Genomic DNA, 15,187 nt, shown 5'->3' on the forward strand with positions numbered 1-15,187 from the left:
ATAAATTACCCATATGCCATTTATTTGTATTGGTGGCCCTTCTGGGCAAATACAGATTCTGCACCATATTACTGGCCCATTAAGGGATGGGTTATTAGGCATAAAGCACATTGAACAGTCTTGTGCCTGGGGCAGAGTGCTAAATTCCCTATGCACCATAAGGGGCAATAGGCAGTTCCCTTCAGACCTACTCTGCAGCCTGGTGAATGGCACAAAGGCAGAGGGGCCCAAGGCATCATTTCCAAACTGACAAAAACTTCAAAAATAAGCCGTGGCTTTTCAGGTACACAAAGGAGCAAACAGCCCCATAGCCCTGGCACTGAGGGCAAGGAACACAGTGGCCACAAACATAGCACTTCAGGCCATTAGCAATGTCTGTACAGCTGCTCATTGGAGAATAGCTGCACCTTGTTAAGGTGAGATTCATGTACAAGCATTGCATCTGCTGCTGTACAACTCGTAGAGCTGGACTGCCCTTATTATCATCATTGCCCATGCTTGCGCTGCTGCACTACTTTCTCTGCACCCCGGCATCGCTGGTGTATGGGGCACACATGCGAAATATCGCGTTGGTACTGAAAGGGTTAACTATTCGCCCCCCGCCTCTTGCAGGCGTAGCGGCCAATGAGTGCACTGCTTGTTGCAGGGGCGGTGCCAGTGATGGGTTCTCGGCTGGCGCAGAGATGGTAGCGGAGCTTTGTTTATTTCTTTCTGGGTTATCGAGGGGGGAGGTGGGGTTAGGGTAATGGGAACGGGAGTGGGGTGTGGGGGGCACTAGGTACTGGTTCCTTTATTCCGGAATGCTTGTCTGTAAATGGGCTGGGGGCATGCTAGAAATATGGCCGGGGGAGCGATCAGGAGGATCTGCAGTAGGAGCTAAGGGTGTATGTCATAGGGCAGATGGGAGACTGGCACTGGGGCTATTTACTGCACATGGGGTAGAACATAGGGGGTGGGTGAGGTGCCATGCAGGAATGGGCACAGCTAGTCATACCAACATAACTGTCGCAGGCATAGTGCCTGTATTATTATATAGGAGCCACACATAACTGACACAGGAATAGTGCCTGTATTATTATATAGGAGCCACACATAACTGACACAGGAATAGTGCCTGTATTATTATATAGGAGCCACACATAACTGACACAGGAATAGTGCCTGTATTATTATATAGGAGCCACACATAACTGATACAGGAATAGTGCCTGTATTATTATATAGGAGCCACACATAACTGATACAGGAATAGTGCCTGTATTATTATATAGGAGCCACACATAACTGATACAGGAATAGTGCCTGTATTATTATATAGGAGCCACACATAACTGATACAGGAATAGTGCCTGTATTATTATATAGGAGCCACACATAACAGATACAGGAATAGTGCCTGTATTATTATATAAGAGCCACACATAACTGTCACAGGAATGGTGCCTGTATTATTATATAGGAGCCACACATAACTGATACAGGAATAGTGCCTGTATTATTATATAGGAGCCACACATAACTGACACAGGAATAGTGCCTGTATTATTATATAGGAGCCACACATAACTGATACAGGAATAGTGCCTGTATTATTATATAGGAGCCACACATAACTGATACAGGAATAGTGCCTGTATTATTATATAGGAGCCACACATAACTGACACAGGAATGGTGCCTGTATTATTATATAGGAGCCACACATTACAGGACACAGGAATGGTGCCTGTATTATTATATAGGAGCCACACATTACAGGACACAGGAATGGTGCCTGTATTATTATATAGGAGCCACACATTACAGGACACAGGAATGGTGCCTGTATTATTATATAGGAGCCACATATAGATAGCCGACACAGGAATGGTGCCTGTATTATTATTATATAGCAGCAGATACTGTTGGTTAAACATATAAACTGTGTGCATATCCATTTATATCAAGGTGTTCAGGACAAGATGCTTTATACAAAGGTAGGCTCTAGAGTGAAAAACCTGTAAATGTTCTTAGCAAATGTAAGCTTCCAGTAACTATAAGATGGGAAAAGTCCTGTCTCAGGGGCTGTTAAAAGAACAAGAATGACACAGTGCATAATACTCTTAAATATAGAAGGGGGTCACTGATCCCAAAAACCTATTGTGACCTTTATTGTTAAATTGTATTACTTTACTTTTACTTTCATTATCTTTCTGTTCAGACCTCTTCTGTTGATAGTCCAGTCTGTTATTCACACTGCTTGCTGCTAGGGAAACTTGAACTCTAGCAACCAGGGCTGCTGAACAAAAAGCTAAATAATTAAAAAAACAAACATAATAAATTGAAGACCATTAGAACATGCCTACCCCTCATTTGAAATACTGACAGGGACATTAGCAGATGTATGGGGAGCTCCAATGAAAGGGACTTTTTTTGTATCTTTGAGTTTTTACATATTTTGTTCTGCATATCTCAGGCTTGATGTTTTAACTGCTGTAGGGTTACTATGGGGCACATTTATCAAAGTACGAATTTGAATCACAAAATGGGAAAAATTCTGATTAAATATGATCATTTCTGATGATTGGAAATGTCACAAAAATGCTTCCGAAAAATATTGTAATAGTCATGATAATTTTTGTAATGGTGATCCGAAAGTCACAAAATTTTCATATCCGAACGATCGTAAGTTATGTTTTATTACCTATATATTGTATCTGCGCATACAATAGTCGACCTGCAAATCACTAATATAAATATATACTAATACAAGTATGTCTATTATCCAGAATTCCTAGGACCTGGGGTTCTCTAGATATGGGGGTTTTTCTAGCAATTTGGATCACCATACCTCAAGTCTATTAAAACATACTTCAACATGATCTGGAATATATTGCTGTGTCTGAATCAGGCAGCTGTGCAGCGACAAATGGAAATACATTATAAATAGGTTAATCCCATTTGGTTTAAAAGAGTCAGATGTGCTGGGATGAACCTGCTAATTATATTATATTATCTTTTGGTCACAAAGGAAAAGTTGGACTTTATATAGAAAAAGAACAAATTTGTACAGCAGGGTTTATTATTTATGTTACACATTACATTTTATGTGCTTGTAGGGAAGCCAGTCAGTGGCAAGGATTCCAGGCCTGTCATTGAGCACAAATACAGAGTGTTGGAGCATGGAATTGTTGCTTCAGCAGTGAAGTTAGGTTCATCAAGACAAAAAGTTAATTTGTGTATGTTTTTGGATTGTAGGGGAGCGTGGAGTGCCTAGAGGAAACCCATGCAGATATGGGTCATGACACATTCTGGGCAATGGTATGCTGGGAACTGTATGAAATAATGAATGCATAGGGTCATTGATTAATGATAGATCATGGGGGAACTGTGGAGTTGGAGAATTAATATTAAAAGAACATAACTTCTAGTGGCAATATTGGCTACTTCTGCAGGTCCTTAGTTTGGTATGTAAATGAATATATATAAAGTGCGAGGGGAAGATTATACCACTGAGGTCCCTGTCTTTATCTGGCAGAGTTGTACATCATGTGCCTGGCATACTTTAAGTGTGATAAAATGTTCTAAGTTAAATAAGGCTTGCTGTCCAAGCCCCCCACCCATTACATTTTGGCAAACGCTTATATGATAAAGTCATACTCTGAACTATATTTAGTTGTATTATTTGGGTCTGTTGGTGTAGATAATTCAAGAAGGGTTCTCCTGTTTGTACATAAAGTTTGTTTTCTCTGTTATTTATAAAATATATTTTCTTGGGTAAAAATCAAGTTGTTTCAGTGTCAGTACATGTATGATTGTACTTAAGGTTCTCTATACTTGTCCATTAGGAATATAAACAAAGAGATTTTATTGGCTCTGTCTGGCATAAGATACTACTAAGACTGAGGCTGTCTGGCTAAAACCTTCCAGTGCCAGAGAAACACATTTGCGATTTGCAAAACATGTGCAATTGCCGATGAAGCAACTTTCCGCGCAGCTGCAGTTACCCTTGATTTGCTATATGTTGGTTAAAAAAATAGTGATTTGTGTCTGAAAACTGCACTTAGGACTACTGCAGGTAGTAATTGATGTGCACCACCTAGTAAATGTTGTGCTGGTACTAAAGCTGTGCCATCTGTACCCAAATACCATCTGATGCTTCTTTATAACATCACAAATGCATATATATATATATATATATATATATACATCCAAAGTCATATAGTATGTAGTTTGTGGGTAACTATGTTTCCTTTTTCCAATATAGTCAGCACCAGACTCAGGAACAGCTCCACCTGGACAGCCTGCTCCATTTCCCACGGCTCCGCCCCTTATGCCTCCGCCTTTTGTAAGTGCTTGTGTTCTTTTGTCCTGTTACTCTCTATCGGTAAGGAAACCTCGCACTACAGTGATTTGTGTTGCAGGGTGCACAATGTGTAACGTATTTAATATGGAACAAGAAGTAAGAAGAACACAATTTTCACAAAATTTGCGAATTTGTAACTACACATCAATAACAAAACTTTGTTATTGATGTGTAGTTACAAATTCGCAAATCATCCAAAGATCGGTGATCTTTAACTTAATAGATAACTTTACAAGCGTCACATTAAGTGTTTCCATCGGGGGTTGAATGCATTGTGAAATACTTACCTAAAGCTCTCACTACGAAGTATCCGGAAGGGTAAATAAGATTATGCCTATACGCAATAATAACTAAATGTAATATCAAACCGTGGGACACTGCACGTAACGTGAGATAGGAACCTATCCGTACCTAACGTGGTCACTCTAATCGAACTGCAGCTTACACCAAGAGTAATGATTAGATTGGTTAAATAACATACCAATGAGATTGATTGAATAGTAATAACCACAAGTAGAACGTTATTAAAGGTGAACGACACATATTTTTATTTTTATACGCGTATTAAAGTCACACAAATTAACCTCAGACGACCTATAATAATACTCACCTGCAAACCACTGTCTTTATTGTAACAAAGTCCTCTGCAAGACACGAGTGTTGTTTGGTGAGAGGAGTAACGATTTCCATCAATTGCTACATATGTTACTTGTAATACGTATCAAGACACCTAATAGCAACATTCACAAATAAGTAACAGTGTCACAAATTCGTTGACACGCATTGAAGCCTGGTGTATTATATAGATCTAGGGTGTGTTTCTTTATATTTTAATTCTTTCTTTTCTTTCCTTTGCTTTACTTATTTTAAATAAAAAGTTTTTTAGCTTGAACAAAATTAAAAGTTACATTTTAGACTTTACAGGTGTGCCAAGAAAATTGTGTTCTTCTTACTTCTTGTTCCATATTGTCCTGTTACTCATGAATTATAATTGCTGCATGTTACTATTTTGTAAGGGAAGAATTAAGGCTCAGAAGTAAATAAAACCCCACTGAAATAGAATAGAAATTGAAATAGAAATATAAGTTTCAGCACCTCTAATAAGTTTAAAAAAAAATGAGGTGTTACCATAGGCTAAGGGATGGTTTTTATATATACCAGAGAATGAAATTAAATCTAGTAAAAGCCAAGTCTAAAGTATCAAAAAGGAGGTGGAACCAAAACAATCGGCAAATGAACCCAGTGATAATTGCTAAAGACTTTATTGGGGAAGGTAAATAATTCTCTTGTAAATGATCCTGTTACCAAAGGACATACAACTTCTCTTTGCTAATTTGATTTTTCTTTATATTTTTTCACAGATGCCACCTCCAGGGCTTCCACCACCCTTCCCACCAATCGGGTTGCCACCAATTGGGCAGAGACCTCCAGCAATTCCACCAATGCCACATACCATGCTACCACCTATGATTCCCCCTCTGGCAGGCCCTCCGCCTATTGGCCAGGTATGAGGCACATACTTGTGGACTTGCTCTGTTTCTCATGCATTACTTGTTGGTCTGTCATTTTTATAATAATGAGCCTGTCAAAATACAAAAATAATGATATATTAATATAATACCTGTAGTCCCATTTGCCCAACATCCCTCTGGGGATGAAGCACAGCTCCCTTTAAGAAGTCAGGGCATGGTGAGCATTTCCTCTTAACAACTGGTGTAGGGGAAACATTCATTGTAATGTCAGGCACGATTTACATTTAGTCAAGTTAATACTGGTTAAGTTCTTTGTTGCCTTTATAAAACCTCTACTAAATAGGTAATGACTGGTACAGGTATTGGATCCGTTATCTGGAAATAAGTTATCCAGAAAGTTCTGCATTACAAGAAGACGATTTTCCATGGACTACATTTTAAGCAAATAATTCTAAATTTTTAAAATTACTTTCTTTTTTTCTTGTAAAAAACAGTACTTTGTACTTGATCCTACCTAAGGTATAATGAATCCTTATTTGAGGGAAAACAATCATATTGGGTTTGATTAAGGTTTAATTTAAGGTATGGAGATCCAAAGTATGGAAAGATCCCTTATTCAGAAAAGCCCAGGTCCCCAACATTGTAGATAACAGGTCCCATACCTGTAATGTCTGATGTTTCGATTGGATACTATAAACAATACTCTGTGTTCCCTCTTAAAAGAGAAATAGGCAGATATTGATTTTTACCTGAAACTCCCCCCCCCCCCCCCTTGGCTACTTACTAATTAATTTGTTGTTTTATTTCTTTTGTTACCATCACCCTGTTCAATTTGATGAGGATATATTTAATACTAAATGTCTCCCAAAGCTTCCAAGTCTGGTGCCTCCCCTAATGCCAACAATGATGCTGCCAGCAGTTACATCTAGTTCTACTACTGTGAGTATCTGTGACATAACCTCATACAGCTGCTTTGCACCTACTCCACTTTCTCCCATTGTCGGCTGGTGTCACCCCGTAACTGCCAGTTTCTCTCTGTAAACCCTTTTCAAGGATAAATCTCTGCACCTTTGAGCATCTGCATATGAACAATCCTCTACAACCATGACAGTTGTCCATATAGAGGAAAATGCTTTTGTGCAGTATTTGACCCACTTGCCACTCTTGAGTGCCACACAAAATACTGCAATATTTTACTGGCCCCTTCTGGCTTCTTTATGGAACTCCCCTTGATAAATTGGCTTTGGCAGGTTGGTGGATTGTGCACAGTAGTACCACGTGGTATAATTCCGTGTAATATTTGAGGTGATACTGTGACTTCTTTGTTTGCAGTGTCCATTAGGTGCAGGTATTTAACTTGAGAGAGGTCTTTTCCCTCACAAACCCATATGTCTATTTCAATGAATGCAAAGATTCAGTTTGCATGAGTAATACTGTGCTTTTTCTTTTGGCAGGCGCCTGCTCCAGGAGCAGAGTCTGTGAGCTGTGAGTATCCCATTAAGGTAGAAGTAACAGAGGGCTTTGGGAAGCTATTAGTACCAATAGTTTTTATAAAATGGGGTTTTTATACATTTTACAGATGTTTCTTCTCCCCTTCTGTTCAGGGGGGACTATAGTAAAAACATTTACAATAAACTTTTTCCCATGGGTGTAAGTAACTTTCTAAATATGAGCAATTTAATATACCGTATTGTTTCTGAAGTAATCAAGTAATGTTTCACTATCCTCCCCAGCAACCTGTCTCTCTGTATTCAGCTTTGTGTCAGACTTTTTGAAACACAAATACATAGTCCTGCGCTTAAGGACAAATGCCCATACCTGGTGCACCCTTTACCTTCCAATTTCTGCCTGTCTGTTACCCAACCACTTAGATTGTAAGCTCTACGGGGCAGGGACCTCCTTCCTACTGTGTCTCATACCACATGGCACTTTCTCCCTGTTTATTTATACTTATTTATTGTATTTATTATAACTCTTGTCCTCCCTGTGTGTAATTTTGTATATTGTAAGATTGTATAGCGCTGCGTACCCTTGTGGCACTTTATAAATAAAGTTATACATACATACATCATGTAGGCAAAGGGAGAACAGACAATTTATATATTCAAGCTTACTGTCAAAAATTGGCCTGGCAGCATGTAGAGAGACAGATTGCTGAAAGTGGGATAGTTAAGGGTAACTGGATTATAAATGAAATGGAAGAGCAATTTTTAATTTATTATGTTGAGAAAATATTTTATTTCCTTTAGATGAGACTATTATTACATTTTTGTTATCATAATATTTCCACTTTTTTCTAAATTATTTCCGTTTATGTGTAACACAGTCCCACTTTGCATCTCTCCCCTCCTTGCTGAATCCAGAAAAGCTAATTTCCTAGCACTGTCTCTACTTTCCCTTTCTGATGCATTTCTCCCCACTACCTGCTTTGCTCCTCCTTTCCTAGAAGCCTTTCCTTTATAAATGTAAGCATGTATTTTTATGTCCTTGCATTTGTTTTTCAGCGCCCGTGGCTCAGCCGGCTCCCACAGTGAGTAGCTAGAAACTTCTCCCTACATATTCCAATTTTTATATTTCTGTGGGCCATAGTCAGAGCCGCCATTTGGGGGCAGAGGGGGTACAAGTATACCGAGCTAGAAAAAATCAGCTTTGCAAGTGGGGCTCGGCCATGTCGTGAAAGCTATGTAAATTGCGTAAGTTATGTATAAAGTTATGAAAACTAGTTTAACTTACCTAGAAACTTAGGTAACTTCCGTACAAGCAAAAGACAATGTAGAGAAGCTGACAAGGGCAGGCAGGGGCAAACTCCACTGACTACCAATGAACTAAATAACTTAAAGGAGAACTATACCCCCCGGGCGCAAAAAGCACCATTAACTATTATTGGCTAGACCCCCTCACCTCTCCCTTATCACATAGTTTTAAAGTTTACAATCTGTCCCTATCGCTAACCGATAACTAAAATTGCAGAGAAGAGAAACCGTGTACCTTTCTGACATCTTACCTAGTGAAGAGTTTTCGGGTTTCTCCACATGCGCAGTTGGAGGCAGCAGGAAATCCTCTTCAAATGCGCATGCGCAAGCAGGTTAGGTTGTTGGCTGTGAGACCCGAAGAGTCTTCAGTAGGTGAGATGCCGGCGAGGTACGCGGCTGCGCTTCTCTGCAATTTTAGTTAGCGGTTAGTGATAGGGACAGATTGTAAACTTTAAAAAATATGCGATAAGGGAGAGGTGAGGGGGTCTAGCCAATAATAGTTAAGGGTGCTTTTTGCACCCAGGTGTATAGTTCTCCTTTAAGGTAAATACCTCCCCAATGAACTGACTGACATATTAGCACATTAATTAATCATTTTAACTATTTATATGAACTTCTTATTATAGAGTGACATCAACTGTTTATATTGGGATCTATTTGCTGAATTGTATGAGTGTCTCCTTCATGAACTTTCTACTCAGGCACATTTGGATGTTTGGTTTACATTATTTTTTTCAGATGCACAAGCAATAACTTTTTAATATAATTTGATACTGGAGATTTGATGTGTTCATAACAGCATGTGATAGATGTAGGACCTAAAATGTCATATTTGTAAAACTTTTGTGACCTTCCATTGACTGTTTTGTCCATAATCCTGGGACAAATACAGTTACAATTTCCTAACATGCTGGGTGATTTATACATTGTGCAGGGTGTTTTCACCATTACTTTGTTGGGTAGTTCTTTGGGACATGCTAGAGGCATCTGGCTTAAACCGTATACAAGATGTAGAGCAAAGGGCACTCTGTAATTACTGCTTTTCCTTTTGCAATAAGAAGTATCTTGGCACTGTAGAGCTTCAGGGGGCCATATAATGGCCAAGTCTAAGAATCCCACAGATCAGTCCCTGGGCTGATGGATACAGCCCAAATGATCAGAATAGCATAACATGTGAGAATTTCAATGAATTAAATCAACACCCAGTCTTACAGAAAATATTTAAAGGTGTATTTCCCCTTTTAATTTCCAAAACTAGTGCATAGATTCAGGTGTTTTTTAGATTAATGCTGTAGCAAGATACTGATATTTAATCCAGAGCCTCCACCATTCAGCAGAACTGCCTACTTACAAACCGATGGTTGCCTATAGTAATCCAGCAGATCTCTACTCTCACTACATCCTTAGACTCCAACACAAAAGATATACAAAAATCTAATAAAAATTTAATATATAAAAAAAAATCTTTGAAACATGTTGCACTTACATTTAGTTACTTGGGGTCAGTCACATATGTACATAAGTTTGCAAGGTTGCTGTTTGATTCAGAGGAGGACTAAATGTGACGTAACTCCCGCCTAGCCCTTAGAAAATAACCCTGAAGGACTAACATTTCCAAACACTTGTGTTATAAAATGTGAGAAGCTGCGTCTCTTTGTCACTTTTTCAATTTCCAGTGCTTTGTGCTGTGGGCAACATGGTGCATCTGCAAATGATATTTTCAAACCTGCCCAGTCGATGGCATAGATATATTGGTTGGGATTGTTCATCCAACATAGAGGTCCAGACAGTTGTGCAGAACTTTTTATTGGTCTGTGTAAGGGCAGCATTACTTACAGTGAAGGTTACTGTTATTGCCAGGTTTTGTATTACATTCATTTGTACCTTTCCTCCAAACTTTACCTTCAGAAGGCAGGATATTTGAAGAACAAAAGAGAGGGTGGGCTAGCTTTACCCCTAGCACTTCCTCTCTGACACAGTTTTTTAAGTGTCCTGTCTGCAGGAGGTTGGATCCATAGGTCTCCAGTTAGATCCACCAAAAGGAGCCATTTAGTGGAGAGTAGTGCTCACACCTGGGCAAGACTTTTGGGTAGGGTTCCCTGCACCTGAAATGTTAACCCCTGACACAGAAGCATGCATCCCTGGTGCCTTCTGACCCTCCATTATGGAAAAGACCACCCAGATTCAGACTGGGAGTCTGGACGAACAGATACAGGACAGAGCAGTAAGTATTTGACTCTGCTCTTATCCATCGTATACTGTTGGCTCCACATTGCTCCACGTGGCTCTGCAGGATCACTGCTAGCTCTCTGGCTTTTGGGCTAAAGGTGACCTTTTTATTTTTTGATTTAAAATGTGAGAGCAGTTTTAGAGGCTTTAGAACCTGGTCTAAATGTTCATGCAGATAAAGGGGATCTATTGTAAAAAAACGGAAATTGTATATAACTTTCTTCATAGTGATATTAGAAACTTTCTAAATATAATAAGTTATCTTTGTGTTTTTGAAATAATCAAGTTTCTCTTTACTCTGCCCATCTTATTATCTGCCTCTCTTCATTCTCTTTTAATGCAGTAGGTGCAGTTAGGTTTTCATTGACAATTAGGTTTAATACATCCTTTGGGGGGAGTTGTTTTCTTTGCTTAAAGCTCACTTTTTCAAAATAACCAGCTTTGTAGGTGGGGATATCGGGTGAAGATCCGCTCGCTTGGCGACATCGCCGAGCGAGTGAATCTGCCCGTGTATGGCCAGCTTAAAGGAACAGTAACACCAAAAAATGAAAGAGCTTTAAAGTAATAAAAATATAATGCACTGTTGCCCTGCACTGGTAAAACTGGTGTGTTTGCTACAGTAACACTACTATAATTTATATAATAAGCTGCTGTGTAGCCACGGGGGCAGCCATTCAAGCTGGAAAAAAGGAGAAAAGGCACAGGTTACATAGCAGATAACAGATAAGTTCTGTAGAATACAATGGTGTTTTATCTGTTATCTGCTATGTGCCTGTGCCTTTTCTCCTTTGAATGGCTGCCTCCATGGCTACATAGCAGCTTATTTATATAAATTATAGTAGACTTTTTGAAGTAAACACACAACTTTTACCAGTGCAGGGCAGCCGCACATTATATTTTAGTTACTTTTATACACTTTCATTTTTCGGTGTTACTGTTCCTTTAAGGTATTTTGTTTATGCTGAAGTCAGATATTTGTGTGAGTTCTAAGGGCAAAGACACACAGAGCTACTAGTAGCAGCTACTTGTCACAGCTACAGAAATAGACAATGTTAATCATTTACTGCTAATTGTCTCTGTGTGTTTTAGCAGTGGCAACTCTCAGTATTGTCTATGGCAGGGTATTTTCTGGTGTTTAGTAGCTGCTACTAAGTAGCTGGGTGTATCTTCACCCTAACACATCTGCTGGGAAAGGGTGCCCCCTAAAAGATATATTAGATCTACTTGTCAATCAAAACCTGACCTGACCTGAGGAAGAGAAACGTGTTGCCGAGGGGGGATAGCGAAGATTGACTTGATCATTTCAGAAACAGTGCTGAATTTTTAATTGATTGTATTAAGAAAGTTTCATATTTCCATGTGACAAAGCTTATATTCCATTATAATTTTATAGTTCCTCTATAAAGGAGCTGCCTTATATATTTGAAAACTGATTATTGTTCTGTTATTAAGTTATATAACTGGGAATGTCAGACTCTTGTCTCCCTGCTTTTTTCTCATGTGTTATTTTTCTATTATTTCATTGTATCTCTAGGTGGCGAAGGCAACAGTGGAGGAAAGTTCACCAGCTCAGGACATTCCAAAAAAGGTTTTTACTGCTTATGTACCGAGTATAGCAGGGTTCACCAGTCTGGTAAAAGGGGTTGTTCCTGGGGATGTATCAGTGTTATATTGTAAGGCTTAACTATTAAATGAGGAGATTCTGGAAGGTTCTTATTGAAAAATGTTTTTATATTTACAAAACCTCTAATTTTTTTCCTTAAAGGAGAAGGAAAGGCTAAGTCACTTGGGGGTGCCAAAATGTTAGGCACCCCCAAGTGATTTACGTAAGTGTACGAAGAAAACAGCCCCAGCCCGGGGCAGCAGTGATCGCTTCCTACTTCCTATTCGCTTGCGCGCGCATGCGCGGTAGAGTGAAAAGCCGAACTTAAACAAGAAAGTCGGTGTTTCACTCTACTGCGCATGCGCCGGCCCACGGATTTCGCCGGCAGAAGATAAAGGAAGAAGGAAGCGCTTCCTACAGGTACCCCGGGCTGGTGCTTTTTTCTCCTAACAGGGGCACCAGCCCGGGGTAAAAGGTAAGCGATCTAAGTCACTTGGGGGTGCCTAACATTTTGGCACCCCCAAGTGTTTTAGCCTTTCCTTCTCCTTTAAAGGGAGCTGCCAAACTATTTTAAATTCCTAATTTATTTTGTACTGGTTTTTTGTACTTTTTTTTTCAATTTCTATCATTATATAGATGATGTACCTACCAACCTTTTTTGTTGTAACCATTGCTACTGCTATAGAATATAGAACATGAGTAAGTGTCTGCAGCAGGAGAAATTTAATGCTGTGTTGAGGCTTTTATATTGACCGTGTGGCTACAAGCTTCCATACCTCCCCCATAGTCCTGCATTGGTGCCTCACAATAGCACTTATTAACCTTAGCTTTTAGCAAGACCTGGGAAGCCAAGTTCAAGAACTCTTGCCTTATGAGAAGCCAGAGTCGGGGTAGCCCAGTAGCCAAAAGACCATAGTTTGACTTCATAAGTGGTGTGGCAATATGACAGCACCTGGGAATAGTGTTACATTGCCATAGCTGCAGGAGACACAGCCCTCTAAGCACAGTGCAGAAGGCACAAGTTAATGAATTGTGGTCTTTTATCAGCAAGAATAACTATAAAATACAGTTATGGGAAAGCTGACAGGATATAGGACTGGAGCTCTGTAGACTAATAGTGTAAAGCAAGTATCCCCAGCCTTTTTTACTTGTGATCCACATTGAAATGTTAAAAGAGTTTGGGAGCAACACAAGCATATAAAATGCCAAATATGGGCTCTGAATGGCTATTTGGTAGCCCCTATGTGGACTGGCAGTTTACAGAAGGTTCTTTTCAGCAGTAGACCTATTTTTATGCAACCAAAACTTGCTTCCCAGCAAGGAATTCAAAAATGAGCACCTCCTTTAAAGGGTTGGTTCACCTTTAAGTTAACTTTTACAATGTTATAGAATGGCTAATTCTAAGCAACTTTTCATTTGGCCTTCTTTTTTTTTGGAACCGTTTATAAAATTATTTGCAGTCTACTTCTGACTTTCCAGCTTTCAAACCCGACATCTGAAAAACAAATTTTTTTACAGCTACAATTTTAATGTTACTGCTACTTTTTATACTCATCTTTCTCTCTGGGTCCTCTCCAATTTATATTCCAGTCTCTTATTAAATAAATGCCTGGTTGCTATTGTAATTTGGATACACAGAAGGGGGTTGTGGGAGCACTCCAAGGCTAAATAGAGTATACAAATACAATGGAAGTGCGACTGATCTGGCCAAATGAACTACAAGCATACAAAAAGAGAGGGGGTTGATCAATGCACATTCCCTGGTCCCCTGTTTCATAAGTAAATTGTCTATGCTAGTGCATGTGTTTACAAACAGGGGTTTTTAGTTACAAAATTATGATGATAAGATTGGTAAGCCACCATACCACATCAAGGTAAACCCCGTATGGCAGTCCTATCTATTTACCTCTGGTCATATTTTTCAAAGGCTGGCACTCCCGTGCACTGTTGCCATTCTTGACCTGGGGGCTGGTTTGAGTCAGAGGGCTTAGTCACTTAGTCACTCCCATGCCTTCTGCTTATATAGAGAGAGATTGCCTGGTTCTACAGGCTAAATCCTCCCCCACTAGCGGCTTGTAAAGGAGAAGACTGCCCATTAACCAACACCAATTTTTTAAAGGCATTAAGACCACCATTAAAGGGACGGATGTGGGGGTGCTGCACCCACATGGAAGTTTGGCCATTCTTCCTGCAGAATAACTCTGCTAAAATACATAGATACACAGAAGGGGGTTGTGGGAGCACTCCAAGGCTAAATAGAGTATACAATACAATGGAAGTTCCAATGATCTGGCCAAATTAACTACAAGCATACAAAAAGAGAGGGGGATTGCTCAGTACACATTCCCTGGTCCCCTGTTTCCCTGGGGACCAGGGAATGTGCATTGATCAATCCACCTCTCTTTTTTGTATATTGTAATTTGGACCCTAGCTACCAGGTAGCTTCTAAATTTCAGAACTGGAGAGCTGCTAAATAAAATCCTAATTAACTCAAAAACTACAGATAATAAAAAAAAGTGAACCAATAGCAAATCATCACTGAATATCCCTCTCTACATTATGCCAAAAGTTAATTTAAAGGTGAAGAAGGCAACTGAAAGAAACATTCAAGGGATTGTTGAGCAACATGTTGCTTACAATCCACTGCTCGCGGATCACTGGTGTAAAGTAACTGGGCAGCCCCCTGAAAAATATAACTAGTTTGAGTTATGTGTTTCAATAACATTGACAAAATCCACCTTTGGGTCTTTGCTTTCCCATGCAATATGTTAGGTATATAATTGGT

At 39.5% G+C, this 15,187-nt stretch overlaps 1 protein-coding gene across 5 annotated transcripts in view; it reads left to right on the top strand.

The window, feature by feature from the left end:
* The first annotated feature begins 606 nt into the window (after window positions 1-606).
* prpf40b (pre-mRNA processing factor 40 homolog B) overlaps window positions 607-15,187 on the top strand; it is a 37,382-nt gene continuing 22,801 nt past the window's right edge. The window contains exons 1-8 of one of the 5 annotated variants that reach the window (XM_018091675.2): window positions 665-686; window positions 3,238-3,300; window positions 4,247-4,327; window positions 5,707-5,850; window positions 6,688-6,756; window positions 7,272-7,302; window positions 8,322-8,347; window positions 12,334-12,387. In XM_018091675.2, the coding sequence (XP_017947164.1) occupies window positions 684-686; window positions 3,238-3,300; window positions 4,247-4,327; window positions 5,707-5,850; window positions 6,688-6,756; window positions 7,272-7,302; window positions 8,322-8,347; window positions 12,334-12,387 (471 nt within the window). In that variant the 5' untranslated portion in view covers window positions 665-683. Of the gene's footprint in view, window positions 687-750; window positions 1,977-3,237; window positions 3,301-4,246; window positions 4,328-5,706; window positions 5,851-6,687; window positions 6,757-7,271; window positions 7,303-8,321; window positions 8,348-12,333; window positions 12,388-15,187 lie in introns of those variants that run through there. The other 4 variants (XM_012957766.3, XM_012957770.3, XM_031897142.1 and 1 more) reach the window with 4 other exon arrangements.

Source organism: Xenopus tropicalis, chromosome 2 (genome assembly GCF_000004195.4).
Source record: "Xenopus tropicalis strain Nigerian chromosome 2, UCB_Xtro_10.0, whole genome shotgun sequence".
NCBI lineage: Eukaryota > Metazoa > Chordata > Amphibia > Anura > Pipidae > Xenopus > Xenopus tropicalis.